Source organism: Pseudophryne corroboree, chromosome 9 (genome assembly GCF_028390025.1).
Source record: "Pseudophryne corroboree isolate aPseCor3 chromosome 9, aPseCor3.hap2, whole genome shotgun sequence".
Taxonomy (NCBI): domain Eukaryota; kingdom Metazoa; phylum Chordata; class Amphibia; order Anura; family Myobatrachidae; genus Pseudophryne; species Pseudophryne corroboree.
The window spans coordinates 89867206-89882604 of record NC_086452.1 but is presented as its reverse complement, the minus strand read 5'-3'; the positions used below and the strand labels follow the sequence as shown (position 1 = coordinate 89882604).

The 15399-nt window shown below is 45.7% G+C and overlaps 1 protein-coding gene across 2 annotated transcripts in view; it reads left to right on the top strand.

Moving 5' to 3' along the window:
* Positions 1 to 15399, top strand: part of LOC134957587 (protein kinase C delta type-like) — a 54842-nt gene that overhangs the window by 16518 nt on the left and 22925 nt on the right. For both annotated transcript variants that reach the window (XM_063939592.1, XM_063939591.1), the window contains exons 4-8: positions 3125 to 3225; positions 5540 to 5710; positions 6086 to 6177; positions 7679 to 7741; positions 11076 to 11214. In XM_063939592.1, the coding sequence (XP_063795662.1) occupies positions 5591 to 5710; positions 6086 to 6177; positions 7679 to 7741; positions 11076 to 11214 (414 nt within the window). In that variant the 5' untranslated portion in view covers positions 3125 to 3225; positions 5540 to 5590. The remainder of the gene's footprint in view (positions 1 to 3124; positions 3226 to 5539; positions 5711 to 6085; positions 6178 to 7678; positions 7742 to 11075; positions 11215 to 15399) is intronic.

Sequence of the window (15399 nt, the reverse complement as noted above, 5' to 3'; positions counted from 1 at the left end):
TAATGTATAAATAAATAATCAATCTTTTTAATAAAAAAAATTAATAAGTGACAAACCCAGTTCAATAAGATACATTTTATTCTAATCAGTCTGCATTGATAAAATTACTCCCACCCCATAATTTAGGAAACCCCTATTTAGTCCAGTCCTAATTTCACACATGCCTCCCAATTGATGTTACATGCACATAGACATATCCAGCATACAACATGTATGTAGCACAGGGATATGGGCAGCTGTCGTCATTTCAACCGAGCTGTTTACATTCAACCACTGGTGCCAGAATGACAGTTGGACCAGAGAGGAAGCCGGCGGCCATATTGGAGACGACAGTAGTAGTAGACAGCGATGCAGAAGAGAGCCATACAGAAGACAGCGACAGATAACTCAATTAATTACAACACCTGTGAGAATAAAAATATGAACATCATGCCCAGTTTTGTCTGGAAGAGGAGGATTTCCTCTGATTCCTCCGATAGTGAGAAAGTTTCCATCAAGAGAAAGAGAGTAGCTAGAAAGTTGTCATCCAGCTCAGATGAGAGTACCAGCAATGGTAGCGTGAAAGGCGCTGCAGAAAGAAAGAGTACGTGAAACCCATACATACAAACTGGTTTTATACAGACACAATGTATTTTGGTAGGCTGTACTATAGTAGACAAGTGCTGAGGCCTCTATTACTAATATCTGAAAATACATTTCTATGAATTCATTTACACCATGCTAAGCTACTTGCATAATAATTTAATTTACTGGTATTTGTCTTTTTTGTAAATCCAAGAATGCTTATAAATGACAATATCTGTATTTATTGATATAAGGTTTGAATAATATCCAGGGTACAATATTGTGCCCATGGATAACAACCCAACTTTTATGTATGGTATCTTCTCCACAAGTGTCGGTAAAGCCCCATTTACACCACATGTATTATGGTGCAATCAGTTTTTGCCATAGTTCTGCTCTTTGGAATCAGAGACAAATAAGAGCTCTGGTTTAGAGTAATGATACTCAGGATAAGGATGCGGGTGATGTAAGTGTATGTGTAGAGGGTAATGTGGAGCTGCCAGTGACAAGGAAGCATCAGTCACTTGCAGTGTGCATAGTATTTAGCTATACTGATTAATGTGAATTAGAAGTAAAGATTATGGGCTAAATGTAAAGTCTGTGGGTTGCAGGCAGTCGGGAGATTTTGGCGATTTAACCTTTAGATGTAAAGCGGCAATAGTCTAAAAAGCAAAACCACGTTTTCCAGTATAAATCCTATATCTAGAAGCTAAATGGCCCCCTCGTGTGTAACCCACCATACATCAAGGAGATCCCGCTTCCTCCCCGTGCGTGTCACACACACATACCACCCCCCACGCCGTGCAGAACACATACACCATGGAGACACCGGTACCCCCCCTCACACCCTGTGCTTGACACATACACACCTCGCAGAGACCCCGTTACCCCTCCCTCGTGCATGATACACTCACAGCCCTAGACCATCACAGAGGAGCAGTAGCCGGCGGCCGGAATCCCAGAGCAGCAGCCGGAAGGACAAGCGCACACCACACTACATGCTGCCGGCTCAGGGGGACACAGCAGTATGTGGGGGGCCCTAATGTGTTGGGGCCCAGGGACAACCTCCCCTGTTGCCCCTGCTTTAATCCAGTTCTGGTGAGAGAAACCTATACACTAATTTACATTAATATTTGTCAACATAATTTTGCATTATAAAATACAGGATACAGAATTGCCACCTTAATCGTAAACATTGTTAACTTTCAATCAGATATATTTATTTATTAAGTTTCTTACATAGTGCAGCAAATTCCATTGCGCTATACAATTGGAAACAACAGTAATAAAACAAAACTGGGTAATAACAGACAGACATAGAGGTAAGAAGTTCCTGCCCGCAAGTTTATAATCTATAGGGAAATAGGCCTTGATACACAAGGATAGGTGTTATATATTGCATAACAGATTGCAAAGATTCCAAAGGTTCTTGTTGGGCTGTATGATGGGGTCACCCAGCAATGACCTGGGGTCAGGACGATGGAAGCATGATTATCTCTTTCCTTCATCTGGGGGACACGTCTTACCATGAGGGATAGAAGCATCAGCACTTAATGAGATAACTATTTTCTAGCGGTATATAAGCTCCTCCCCCAACCCCTTTCTCAGTTTAAACTTAAAAAGCATTAAGGGTAGGTTGAATAAACAGCTACTAGCATCCATCTCATATACTCATCCAATAAGGGTGAGAGCGAAGTGTCCCCCAGATGAAGTCTCCACCCAACCATATTACAAATCTTCTGACCATGTAATGTACTAAACCAGTAATTATTTGTTGCACACCCTCCCCTTTCTGAAGATGGCATTACAAAATGAGGTCAAGGTATATTTTGTGGAGTCTGATAACTACTTCTCCCCAGAGACAGAACTAGCGGGTGGTGGGCCCAGGTGTAAAATATGCTTTGGGCCCTCCCCGCCACCACCACTACACAAAAGAGTGCTCTCAATTCACATACTATGCACACTGACCCCAATTATCATTATATTGTACAATGTGCCCCAATACACATTATACTCCACACTGTGCCCCAAATCACATCAAACACCCCAGTGTTCCCCTGAAATCACATAATATGTCCCAGTGTATCCCCAAATCACATATGCCCCAGTGTTCCCTGAAATAAAATGCCCCAGTGTGCCTCCGTATCACATAATAAGTTGCTGTGCGGTGTGAACAGGTTGCCGGGCTGACGCGACCCTCTACCCATTCACTTTATGGGTGTAGGCGGCACTTGGAGGCCATCGCATGTGACGCAGTGACATCATTGACATGGCAATATGCTGTGTCGGGGCCGCCAGTCTGATAGGGGTCTCAAGCAGGTCACACCAAGGAAGGACCCGTGCACAAGTGTCAGGTGCAACCCGCTAAACGCAATGTGAAAGCGGTATTAATTACTATGTATGACTGCACTGAGCACTCAGTAGGAAGTAGGATAATTGAATGGAAATCTTCATATCCCTGGTTTCCTACTGTAATAAAGATGTGAGCTTATTAATGTTCTACAGTATAATCTATGGGAGTTGTTGCAATGGTCTCATGTCCCTTTTCTCCCTCCATTAGGAACCAGCAGTGCTTCATCCCCCTGCCTAAGAGATGCAGTCTCTAGCACCATCCAGAGACTGACGTTTTACCATCACTTAGGCCAAGGTGCTTTTGGGAAGGTAAGGAATGAGGTTTCAGTTGTCACAGGGGATTTACTATATGTCTGATTGTGGATGTTATTAGAGATGAACAAGGCTGCCGTGCAATTTCAGTCAGTGTCAGTTTTGATTCACCATTCTATGCAATGACCATTCTACCCACACAGACAGTTCTGTGGCTCTTAGCGGCTCCTCCACAGCTGCAGCAGGTGGGGTAAAAGGAGGCCAGACTGGCACACAGCTCCCCTGCTCCTCAGATAAGATGATGAGTAAAAATGGAAGATGTAAAGGGTGAAGTGATCCCCATTTTGGAGGAATCACACATGTAATTTATAGTGCTGTGATAGTGACAGTGTCACGTCATTGTGCTCTGTGGTGTGGTTGTGGTATAATAAGGAGACAGTATGTGGGGTGATAGAAGCATGGAAAGATAGACGCACTGTGCAAAAGTGTAAAGTCTGACCTCCTACAACTATAGTCACCCCTTTTATTAACTGTACATTTCCACTTTTATTCTTATCTTTTCAGTGCAGCATCAGTTATAACTTCAATTAATGCTGCCTTTATTGCATGTGGCACTTTTATATGTGTGGCATGTGTCGTTACATTGTACAATGCTACGTCACTGACATCAACCTGCAAGGTGCAAAGTTTCTGTCATTAAAACTATTAGAGCAAATGAAACAGTAAATATACTAAAGTGTGGTTTAGTAGGCAGTTTGCAAACCATAAATCAGATGGGCTTTCATATTTAAATATCCAGGCCCCTCCGTGTACTCCTGGTCATTGGATAACGGGGTAATACTTTAAAAATATATTACATATCATATCCATAACTAAAAAAAAAACTATGGCCTAAACAAATAAAGTATACCCTTGAGCATAGGGCCATAAGTATGGGTGTGTGACAGGTGTGGCCCCCTATGCGCAAAGATGGCAGGGTTGGCACAGGATGCTCAGACCCTTTTTACGCCACTGCTTGAGACTAAACACATAAATCATGTTCCTTATTATAATCAATCATGTCACTGATTATAAAGAGATAAATCTTGCCAGCATAACTAATAATAGTTAAAAAACAATGCTGTGCCCATAATAAATACTTACCTAACATCTTCATTCTTTCGTGGTCTGATGTAATAAGGGGAATATGGTAATCCACACGGGAAATTGAATAAACACATGTGTATAATTAGGTTTTGCAGTCCAGTCTCTCCCCCTCTTCCATACACTCTAAATTATGTACTTGTCTACATTTGAAGGTGGAGACTCCTTTAGCTAGGATTGGCACCCCTCCCTCCCACCTGCCCAAGGGTGTTTTTAATTAGCATGGGTATTTAGCACAGACATACTACAGATTGGGAAAGGCACGATTATGGTAAGGCCTGAATAAATTTATACAATTTGTCAGTCTTGGATGTGATCTTGAGGCACGGGGCCCCTGAGTCAGTGTAGCCTGGCTAATTGGGGCATCACATTGTAACACTCAATTTAGCACTTTAACATATCTCCCAACTGTCCTGATTTTCACGGGACAGTCCCTTTTTTTAGGTCTGTGTCGCTGTCCCTCCTGCGGGCAGCAGTGTCCTGTGGTGGGGGCAGTTGGGAGACCCCCTATCACCTGCTGCTCTGCTTGGTGCAAAATAGAGCAGCAGTGAAAACACACAGGAGCCAGAGGGACTAGGCATGGCCAGCAGCTCACAGAGCACTGGGCATGCCCCCACTGTGACTGAAATGGGAGTCGTGGCCCACAATTGCGGCATTGCAGTGAAGCCACACCCCTTTCCCACAAGCCATGCCCCCTTTTGATGGTACATGTGGCTTTGCCGCTGGGGGGGTCTCAACTGGGCAGAAACAGATGTTGGGAGGTATGCGTTAGTATTTTGTTTACCAGTTTAACACTTTATAATTTGTCTTTCACATATGTACAGTAATACTCCTTAGCACATCTATTTTTCTTATGAACACTCTAGCCTATCACTAGTGTGGTGGCTTGCGGTTGCTGGGCTTTGCTGGCTTGGCGGGTTCCATGCTCCAGACTTGAATCATAGTGTTAGGGACTCACAAGATGAGGTCACCGTCCAGCTGGTTGGTGGGCTGGTATTTATTGGCCAAAAAGTATGCCAAGCACCTTGATTTTGTTCTATGTTAGATTGCAGAGGTCATTGTAATTATCCAGAATAGCACTTGGTACTATGGATGTGCATCTGCATTTTTTCTTCTTTTTTCTTTTACATTAATAAGACTTAAATACATAATCCTTGTTGGACAACAATGTATTTGCTTTTATGTCCCTGTGTTGTTAATGAGGCTGACACTGTAATATTTCCTCTAGGTCCTGCTGGCAGCAGACTCGCACACCAGTCAGTTGTTGGCGGTAAAGATAATGAGCAAGAAACAACTGCTAGAGATAGATCCCGAAATGGCCTTTGTGGAGAGGAAAGTGTTAGAACTTGCATCTGGGTGCCCTTTCCTCATTCACAGCCACTTCGCTGACCAGACCAAGGTACGGCTGTGACTGCCTCTTTATTGCTAAATGTCTACTCACCAACACACATATAAGCATATATATGTATACACTCCTATTCTTCTGCTGTGACTTAATAACTCAGTGTAAACATGTTCCATAAACTGCAGTATAGTAAGATACTTCTTTGCCCCTTTTGTCCCCTGTCCTCTCTCTGTTCTCCTTGTCCTCCCCTTGACTGTACATTATATTCCCATGAGGAGAAAAGAAGTAAAGGACTTTTTTAAAATTAATAATGTATATAATTTATCTTTACTTATTTTGGTCAGAAGATGACATTCCCCACGGCCCACCTCCCCCCCCCCCCGGCTTTCCTGGCATGTATAATAACACTATTCCTTCTCCCATAAACAGGAACACGTACTCCTTGGGATGGAATACGCGAGTGGCGGTGATTTAGAACATCTCCTAAAGAGGAATGGGCCTGTTACCATCTCCAGTGCAAGGTGAGGACATAGAATAATATCTTGTTAGAGCCACAGGATAGAGGAAGGACTTAATGATAGGTTATATATAATAAATATACTTTTTTATTCAGTGGAAAGGGATCTCCTGATGTGTAGAAACAGATAACACAATATATAAAGGCGTGAATTATATGCGTCATATCTTAGAATTGGGTTATTAATACTCTGGTATCCGGGGTATAGATCTACACTAAAAAATCTAAAGTCAAATGGTCGACCACTAATGGCTGACATGCTTTAACTCGACATGGTCAAAAGGTTGACATGTAAAAGGTAGACAGTTTAAAATGTCAACAGGTTCTAAAGGTGGTCATGACAGTAGTCGATACACATATGGTCGACACACATTTTTTTATAATTTTTTTCAACATTTGCATACTTTACCATCCATGTGGACTACGACCGGGAATAGTAACCTGTACCGAGCACATCGGTAGCGGAGCGAGGCACCTTGCCCGAAGCATGGCGAGGAAAGCGGTACACTAATGGGGCTTTTTTTGTAGCAGGAAAGTGACAAAACCCCCCTCCCAAAACATTTGTGTCAACCTTTTTTTGGGTCGTCTGTTTCAATGTTGACATTCTGACCCTGATGACATTTTCTACTGTCTACTTATTCCAGGTCGACCTTATGACCCTGTTGACCTTTTGATCCTGTTGACCTTATGCATGTCGACCATTAGAGGTCGACCTATTGACTGTAGACCTTGTTAGTGTAGATCACCTAAATGGCATATACTCTGCACGAGCCAAGCCTACACAGTGTCGGCCTGGTCGGCTAGGGGGAACCTGAAACATGGTCCTAAAGGTGCTACTGTTTATGTTATTTAGCATGGAGACCCTACTATATACGTTATTTGTCACTGGTCATTACTCTATTGTTTATCAAACGAGCTTTACACTTTATGTTATTTATTACAGGGAACCTACTCCTTATTTATTACTGGGGCCCTCTTCATTTTATTTATTATGGGGCTCTACACTTTTATTTAATCATCACGGGGGTGCTTTAGTTACCTCAGGGAGAAGAAAACTTGGGTGTAACACCAGCCACTTAGGAAACAGCTGGGGATGAGCTTATGGCTTATAAAGGTGCTGCTTTCCAGTGGGTGGGGTACCTGCCCGATCTAATAGAGGGATGAGTGCTGCTAGATTAGTGAAAGGGATACCTAAAGATAAATGTTTCTGTAAGTTGTCTTCCATCCTGATAAATAAAGCAGCTGTTATTATAGAAAAATACTTTGTGAGCGTCATCTTGAAGGCATCCCAATACTCCTCTTACATAAACAGTTATAGCCATATACAATATATAGGGACTTGCATCAATGCAGTAACACAGAAACAGCGTATTAGGCAGCTGATAAATTTGAAACAAAATAAATGGGGAAATTGTCAGAAAATGTGGGGAGTGTTGGCTGGAAATCCCTCAGCCATTATTTACACATCCTAACAATGTAACATGAACTTATTTTCTATCCAACAGATTCTACTGTGCAGAGCTTGTATGTGGGGTTCAATTCCTGCATTCCAAGGGCATCGTCCATGGGTAAGTATAGAGTTACACTATAACAATAGTATAATAAAGTGATATTACTATGTATTCTAATATGCAGAATGTAATATACACTGCTCAAAAATATAAAGGGAACACTAAAATAACACATCCTAGATCTGAATGAATGAAATATTCTTATTAAATACTTTGTTCTTTACATAGTTGAATGTGCTGACAACAAAATCACACAAAAATTATCAATGGGAATCAAATTTATTAACCCATTGAGGTCTGGATTTGGAGTCACCCTCAAAATTAAAGTGGAAAAACACACCTCAGGCTGATCCAACTTTGATGTAATGTCCTTAAAACAAGTCAAAATGAGGCTCAGTAGTGTGTGTGGCCTCCACGTGCCTGTATGACCTCCCTACAACCCACACAAGTGGCTCAGGTAGTGCAGCTCATCCAGGATGGCACATCAATGCGAGCTGTGGCAAGAAGGTTTGCTGTGTCTGTCAGCGTAGTGTCCAGAGCATGGAGGCGCTACCAGGAGACAGGCCAGTACATCAGGAGATGTGGAGGAGGCCGTAGGAGGGCAACAACCCAGCAGCAGGACCGCTACCTCCGCCTTTGTGCAAGGAGGAGCACTGCCAGGGCCCTGCAAAATGACCTCCAGCAAGCCAAAAATGTGCATGTGTCTACTCAAACGATCAGAAACAGACTCCATGAGGGTGGTATGAGGGCCCAACGCCCACAGGTGGGGGTTGTGCTTACAGCCCAACACCATGCAGGACGTTTGGCATTTGCCAGAGAACACCAAGATTGGTAAATTCACCACTGGCGCCCTGTGCTCTTCACAGATGAAAGCAGGTTCTCACTGAGCACATGTGACAGACGTGACAGAGTCTGGAGATGCCAAGGAGAACATTCTGCTGCTTGCAACATCCTCCAGCATGACCGGTTTGGCAGTGGGTCAGTAATGGTGTGGGGTGGCATTTCTTTGGGGGGCCGCACAGCCCTCCATGTGCTCACCAGAGGTAGCCTGACTGCCATTAGGTACCGAGATGAGATCCTCAGACCCCTTGTGAGACCATATGCTGGTGCGGTTGGCCCTGGTTTCCTCCTAATGCAAGACAATGCTAGACCTCATGTGGCTGGAGTGTGTCAGCAGTTCCTGCAAGACGAAGGCATTGATGCTATGGACTGGCCCGCCCGTTCCCCAGACCTGAATCCAATTGAGCACATCTGGGACATCATGTCTCGCTCCATCCACCAATGCCACGTTGCACCACAGACTGTCCAGGAGTTGGCGGATGCTTTAGTCCAGGTCTGGGAGGAGATCCCTCAGGAAACCATCGCCACCTCATCAGGAGCATGCCCAGGCGTTGTAGGGAGGTCATACAGGCACGTGGAGGCTACACAGACTACTGAGCCTCATTTTGACTTGTTTTAAGGACATTACATCAAAGTTGGATCAGCCTGTAGTGTGTTTTTCCACTTTAATTTTGAGGGTGACTCCAAATCCAGACCTCCATGGGTTAATAAATTTGATTTCCATTGATCATTTTTGGGTGATTTTGTTGTCAGCACATTCAACTATGTAAAGAAAAAAGTATTTAATAAGAATATTTCATTCGTTCAGATCTAGGATGTGTTATTTTAGTGTTCCCTTTATATTTTTGAGCAGTGTAATTTCTACATTTTATACATTTATTCACTGGCACATATCTTCCACTTACATGTTACACGCTGCCTCCCTTCCACAGTAATGTACAATCTTTATTTACAGAGGATCTCTCTGCACACATGCTCTATTCTTATAATGTCATTTGTGGGTGAGGAGAGTTTTGAAATATTTGTAGTAACATTCATCCCAGAAGCTTTTCAGTGGCATCACGTGGGGTCTATTGGTTGTGCACCCTCACATTGGGAATTGTCATGGCAGCTGCTTAGTGGTCTGCAAGCGGAGTTTCAGAGACCCCTGCTCTCTGCTTAGGGAAGTCCCTTTCTCCTGTACTATAGTGATGTCACACTCTTCCTGCACTTGTCTAATGCTGTCAGAGAGGACCCCTGAGGAAGAGGAGTGAAACATTATTTTTAGACATTTTTACAGACATTTTATTACTTTACCACACACCTGCCACCCAGCTCTGTAACTATATACATCCGGCAGGTCATGGGGGGGCTGCACTGAGACCCCAGATCATGTACACCCAGAATGTGCCTTCCGTGCCATCCAATCTGGGTCTCACAAGCTGAGTGAGAGAGGGAAGGAGCGTTCTAGGGATGACAGAGGGAAGTAGGGAGTGAGAAGTGCAGAGAAAGGAGGGAGTGAGAAGTGCAGAGGAAGGAGGTGGAAGGAGGGAGTGAGAAGTGCAGAGGAAGGAGGGAGTGAGAAGTGCAGAGGACGGAGGTAGAAGGAGGGAGTGAAAAGTGCGGAGGAAGGAGGTGGAAGGAGGGAGTGAAAAGTGCAGAGGAAGGAGGTAGAAGGACGGAGTGAGAAGTGCAAAGGAAGGAGGTGGAAGGAGGGAGTGAGAAGTGCAGAGGACGGAGGTAGAAGGAGGGAGTGAGAAGTGCAGAGGAAGGAGGAAATGAGAAGTGCAGAGGAAGGAGGGAGTGAGAAGTGCAGAGGAAGGAGGTGGAAGGAGGGAGTGAGAAGTGCAGAGGAAGGAGGTGGAAGGAGGGAGTGAGAAGTGCAGAGAAAGGAGGTAGAAGGAGGGAGTGAGAAGTGCAGAGGAAGGAGGTGGAAGGAGGTAGTGAGAAGTGCAGAGGACGGAGGTAAAAGGAGGGAGTGAGAAGTGCAGAGGAAGGAGGTAGAAGGAGGGAGTGAGAAGTGCAGAGGAAGGAGGTGAAAGGAGGGAGTGAGAAGTGCAGAGGACGGAGGTAGAAGGAGGGAGTGAGAAGTGCAGAGGACGGAGGTAGAAGGAGGGAGTGAGAAGTGCAGAGGAAGGAGGTAGAAGGAGGGATTGAGAAGTGCAGAGGACGAAGGTAGAAGGAGGGAGGGTAATAGAGGGATAGAGGGTATGAGAGGTGCAGCCTCCAGTTGTCGCTCCCTGTGTGACATCAATATCACTAATTATTTATGCAGTAATCACACATATTAGCATCAAAAGGGTTAATGGGCTGAGTAGGCCTACACTATTAAATAACATAGAATTCTGCTGAACACATATAAATGTACATGACATAGTGGAATCACATGGACACTAACCTACAAATGATTACAGTAGGTACTGACACTCTAGTTCTTGCGCATAAACATACATTCAAAGCTACTATTATTTAGAACATACACATATAAAGCGCAATATCAATGTATGTATATCAAGATAAATCATGTTTGTATGAAAGCGCAGTGCCTACAAAGATGTTATTTTCTTCACAGCGACCTCAAGCCAGATAACATCTTAGTGGCTGCAACAGGCCACCTCAAGATCGCCGACTTCGGTCTCGCAAGTAACATCATGCATGGAGACCGGAGTGCTACCGGCTGTGCTGGAAGATGTGGCGACATTACTCCTGAGGTGAGATGCAAAGGGTTTCCTGCTGTGTACTCATGTAAGGGAATCATTCAGCAATTGTGATGTGAGCATATTTTTTTTCGAATGATCCGCAGTAAATTGAACGCCTCTGTCTGATTGACAGGCGGAGATGTTCGTGAGGCAGCATAACTCCATTTTCTAGGCGGAAACGTAGCATTGTGGGGCAGGAGCTTAACTAACGGGGCGTGGCAGCGTGACCAGGGGGCATGGTGGCGGTATTTTTGGGGCAGGTGCATGTTGTCACACACAGCCGCTCTGAACTAAAAAATGGCGGCGGGTATCCTGTCATCACAGCCAGGCTGCACTGGCAAGAGACATCCACAATTTCAGTGATCACACTGTAATGGCAGTACGAACGCAATTTCAGCGTGATCGCAGTGGGTGGGGTGTGGGCTGCATGCTGGGCGGCCTTGCCCTGCGATAGGGGGCCCCCAGCATGCGATTCAAAGGATTGCAAATTCTGCAGAATATACACCGGGCCTTTTTCTAAAGGTACACATATCCCTGTATGCGGCCTCATGTAGCCAATAAGGGCATGCTGGGCATGCACTGTAGCAGTGTAACACACATGCATCTTTGTGTATTTCCGGGTGATTCTGAGTCTGATGGAAGTTGCCCATTTCTCTCCATATGTGAAATGGGTGTTTCTGGGTGGTAACTGGGCGGAAGCAGAGAAGAGGAGCGTCTGGTGGCAGTGTCACGCTTATGCATGAGGGACACCTATCTCTGACAGGTCTTCCCCACTGAGCATAGGGTAGATGTGCGGATACTGATGACAGCTATGCTAGCAGACAGAAACAGTGGGGCAGTGCAATGCATACACATGAAGACCTGCATATAGTCACGTTACTATTCCGTTAGCAATATATCTGCGTTATGAATGCGGCCACCTACAGAGTTGGGTGCTACTCAGACATTTTTAGACAGGCCTGGAGAGTGCAGTATGGCTACAAAAGGCACACTTTAGTGACAGCCGTACATAGGGCCAAATTCAGACCTGATCGCAGCAGCAAATTTGTTCTCTAATGGGCAAAACCATGTGCACTGCAGGGGGGGGAGCAAATATAACTGGTGGAGAGAGAGTTAGATTTGGGTGGGTTGTGATCAAACTGAAATCTAAATTGCAGTGTAAAAATAAAGCAGCCAGTATTTACCCTGCATAGAAACAAAATAACCGACCCAAATTTCTCTAACGTCCTAGTGGATGCTGGGGACTCCGTAAGGACCATGGGGAATAGCGGGCTCCGCAGGAGACTGGGCACTCTAAAGAAAGATTTAGTACTATCTGGTGTGCACTGGCTCCTCCCTCTATGCCCCTCCTCCAGACCTCAGTTAGAATCTGTGCCCGGCCGAGCTGGGTGCTCCTAGTGGGCTCTCCTGAGCTTGCTAGAAAAGAAAGTATTTTGTTAGGTTTTTTATTTTCAGAGAGCTTCTGCTGGCAACAGACTCTCTGCTACGAGGGACTGAGGGGAGAGAAGCAAACCTACTCACGGCAGCTAGGTAGCACTTCTTAGGCTACTGGACACCATTAGCTCCAGAGGGATCGAACACAGGTACCTAACCTTGATCGTCCGTTCCCGGAGCCGCGCCGCCGTCCCCCTCGCAGAGCCAGAAGAACAGAAGCAGCAGAAGCAAGAAGACATCGAAATCGGCGGCTGAAGACTCCTGTCTTCACTTAAGGTAGCGCAAAGCACTGCAGCTGTGCGCCATTGCTCCCACAGCACACCGCACACTCCGGTCACTGTAGGGTGCAGGGCGCAGGGGGGGCGCCCTGGGCAGCAATTAAGTACCTTTTTGGCAAAAAGAGGCATATATACAGTCTGGGACTGTATATATGCCCGAGCCCCCGCCATTTTTTACACATTAAAGCGGGACAGAAGCCTGCCGCTGAGGGGGCCTTCTTCCTCAGCACACCAGCGCCATTTTCTCTTCACAGCTCCGCTGGAAGGACGCTCCCCAGGCTCTCCCCTGCAGTATACAGGTGCAATAAAGGGTAAAAAAGAAAGGGGGGGCACATAAATTTAGGCGCAGTATATATATATATATATATTAACAGCAGCTACAGGGTAAACACTAAGGTACAGTGTAATCCCTGGGTTATATAGCGCTGGGGTGTGTGCTGGCATACTCTCTCTCTGTCTCCCCAAAAGCCATTGTGGGGTCCTGTCCTCAGTCAGAGCATTCCCTGTGTGTGTGCGGTGTGTCGGTACGAAACCTGTGTTGACATGTTTGATGAGGAAGGATACGTGGAGGCAGAACAAGTGCAGCTGAGTGTGGTGTCGCCGCCGACGGTGCCGACACCTGATTGGATGGATATGTGGAAGGTGTTAAATGATAATGTAAACTCCTTGCATAACAGATTGGATAAAACTGTAACCGGGGGACAATCAGGGTCTCAACCCATGCCTGATCCTACAGCGCAGAGGCCGTCAGGGTCTCAAAAGCGCACACTATCCCAGATAGTTGACACAGATGTCGACACGGAATCTGACTCCAGTGTCGATGACGATGAGGCAAAGTTGCAGCCTAAAATGACTAAAGCCATCCGCTACATGATTGTAGCAATGAAGGATGTATTTCACATTTCTGAGGAAAATCCTGTCCCTGACGAGGATTTATATGTATGGGGAGAAAAAGCATGAAGTGACTTTTCCCCCTTCACATAAATTAAATGAATTATGTGAAAAAGCGTGGGATTCCCCTGACAGGAAGGTGATAGTTTCCAAGAGATTACTTATGGCGTATCCTTTCCCGCCAACGGACAGGTTACGCTGGGAATCCTCCCCTAGGGTAGACAAGGCGTTGACACGCTTGTCCAAGAAGGTGGCCCTGCCGTCTCCGGATACGGCCGCCCTAAAGGATCCTGCGGATAGAAAGCAGGAAGCTATCCTGAAGTCTGTTTATACACATTCTGGCACACTGCTGAGGCCAGCAATTGCTTCGGCCTGGATGTGTAGTGCGGTAGCTGCATGGACGGATTCTCTGTCTGAGGAGTTAGATACCCTGGACAGGGACACTGTTCTACTGACCCTGGCACATATCTAGGATGCGGTCCTATATATGCGGGATGCCCAGAGGGACATTTGCCTGCTGGGCTCTAGAGTTAACACAATGTCCATTTCTGCCAGAAGGGTCTTATGGACTCGGCAATGGACAGGGGATACCGACTCTAAAAAACACATGGAGGTTTTACCTTATAAGGGTGAGGAATTGTTTGGGGACGGTCTCTCGGACCTAGTTTCCACAGCTACGGCTGGGAAGTCAAATTTCTTGCCTTATGTCCCTCCACAACCTAAGAAAGCACCGTATTACCAAATGCAGTCTTTTCGTTCTCAGAGGAGCAAGAAGGTCAGAGGTGCGTCCTTTCTTACCAGAGGCAGGGGTAGAGGAAAAAAGCTGCACCATGCAGTTAGTTCCCAGGAACAAAAGTCTTCCCCGGCTTCCACTAAATCCACCGCATGACGCTGGGGCTCCGCAGGCGGAGCCAGGAGCCATGGGGGCGCGTCTCCGACTTTTCAGCCACCAGTGGGTTCGCTCACAGGTGGATCCTTGGGCTATACAAATTGTGTCTCAGGGACCTAAAATCGGCCTTACCAACTTCCCCCATGGAAAGGGAGATAGTGTTGGAGGCAATTCACAAACTTTTTCTCCAGCAGGTGGTGGTAGAGGTCCCCCCCTTCAAAGGGGAAGGGGCTACTATTCCACTATGTTTGTGGTACCGAAACCGGACGGTTCGGTCAGACCCATTTTAAATTTAAAATCCCTGAACATTTATCTGAAGAAATTCAAGTTCAAAATGGAATCGCTCAGAGTGGTCATTGCAAGCCTGGAGGAAGGGGATTTTATGGTGTCTGTGGACATCAAGGATGCTTACTTGCACGTCCCCATTTATCCGCCTCATCAGGAGTACCTCAGGTTTGTGGTACGGGACTGTCATTACCAATTCCAGACGTTGCCGTTTGGCCTGTCTACGGCACCGAGAGTTTTTACCAAAGTGATGGCGGAAATGATGGTGCTCCTTCGGAAGCAAGGGGTTACAATTATCCCATACTTGGACGATCTCCTCATAAAGGCGAGGTCCAGGGAGCAGTTGCTGATCAGCGTAGCACACTCTCAGGAAGTGTTATGTCAGCACGGCTGGATTCTGAACATTCCAAAGTCGCAGCT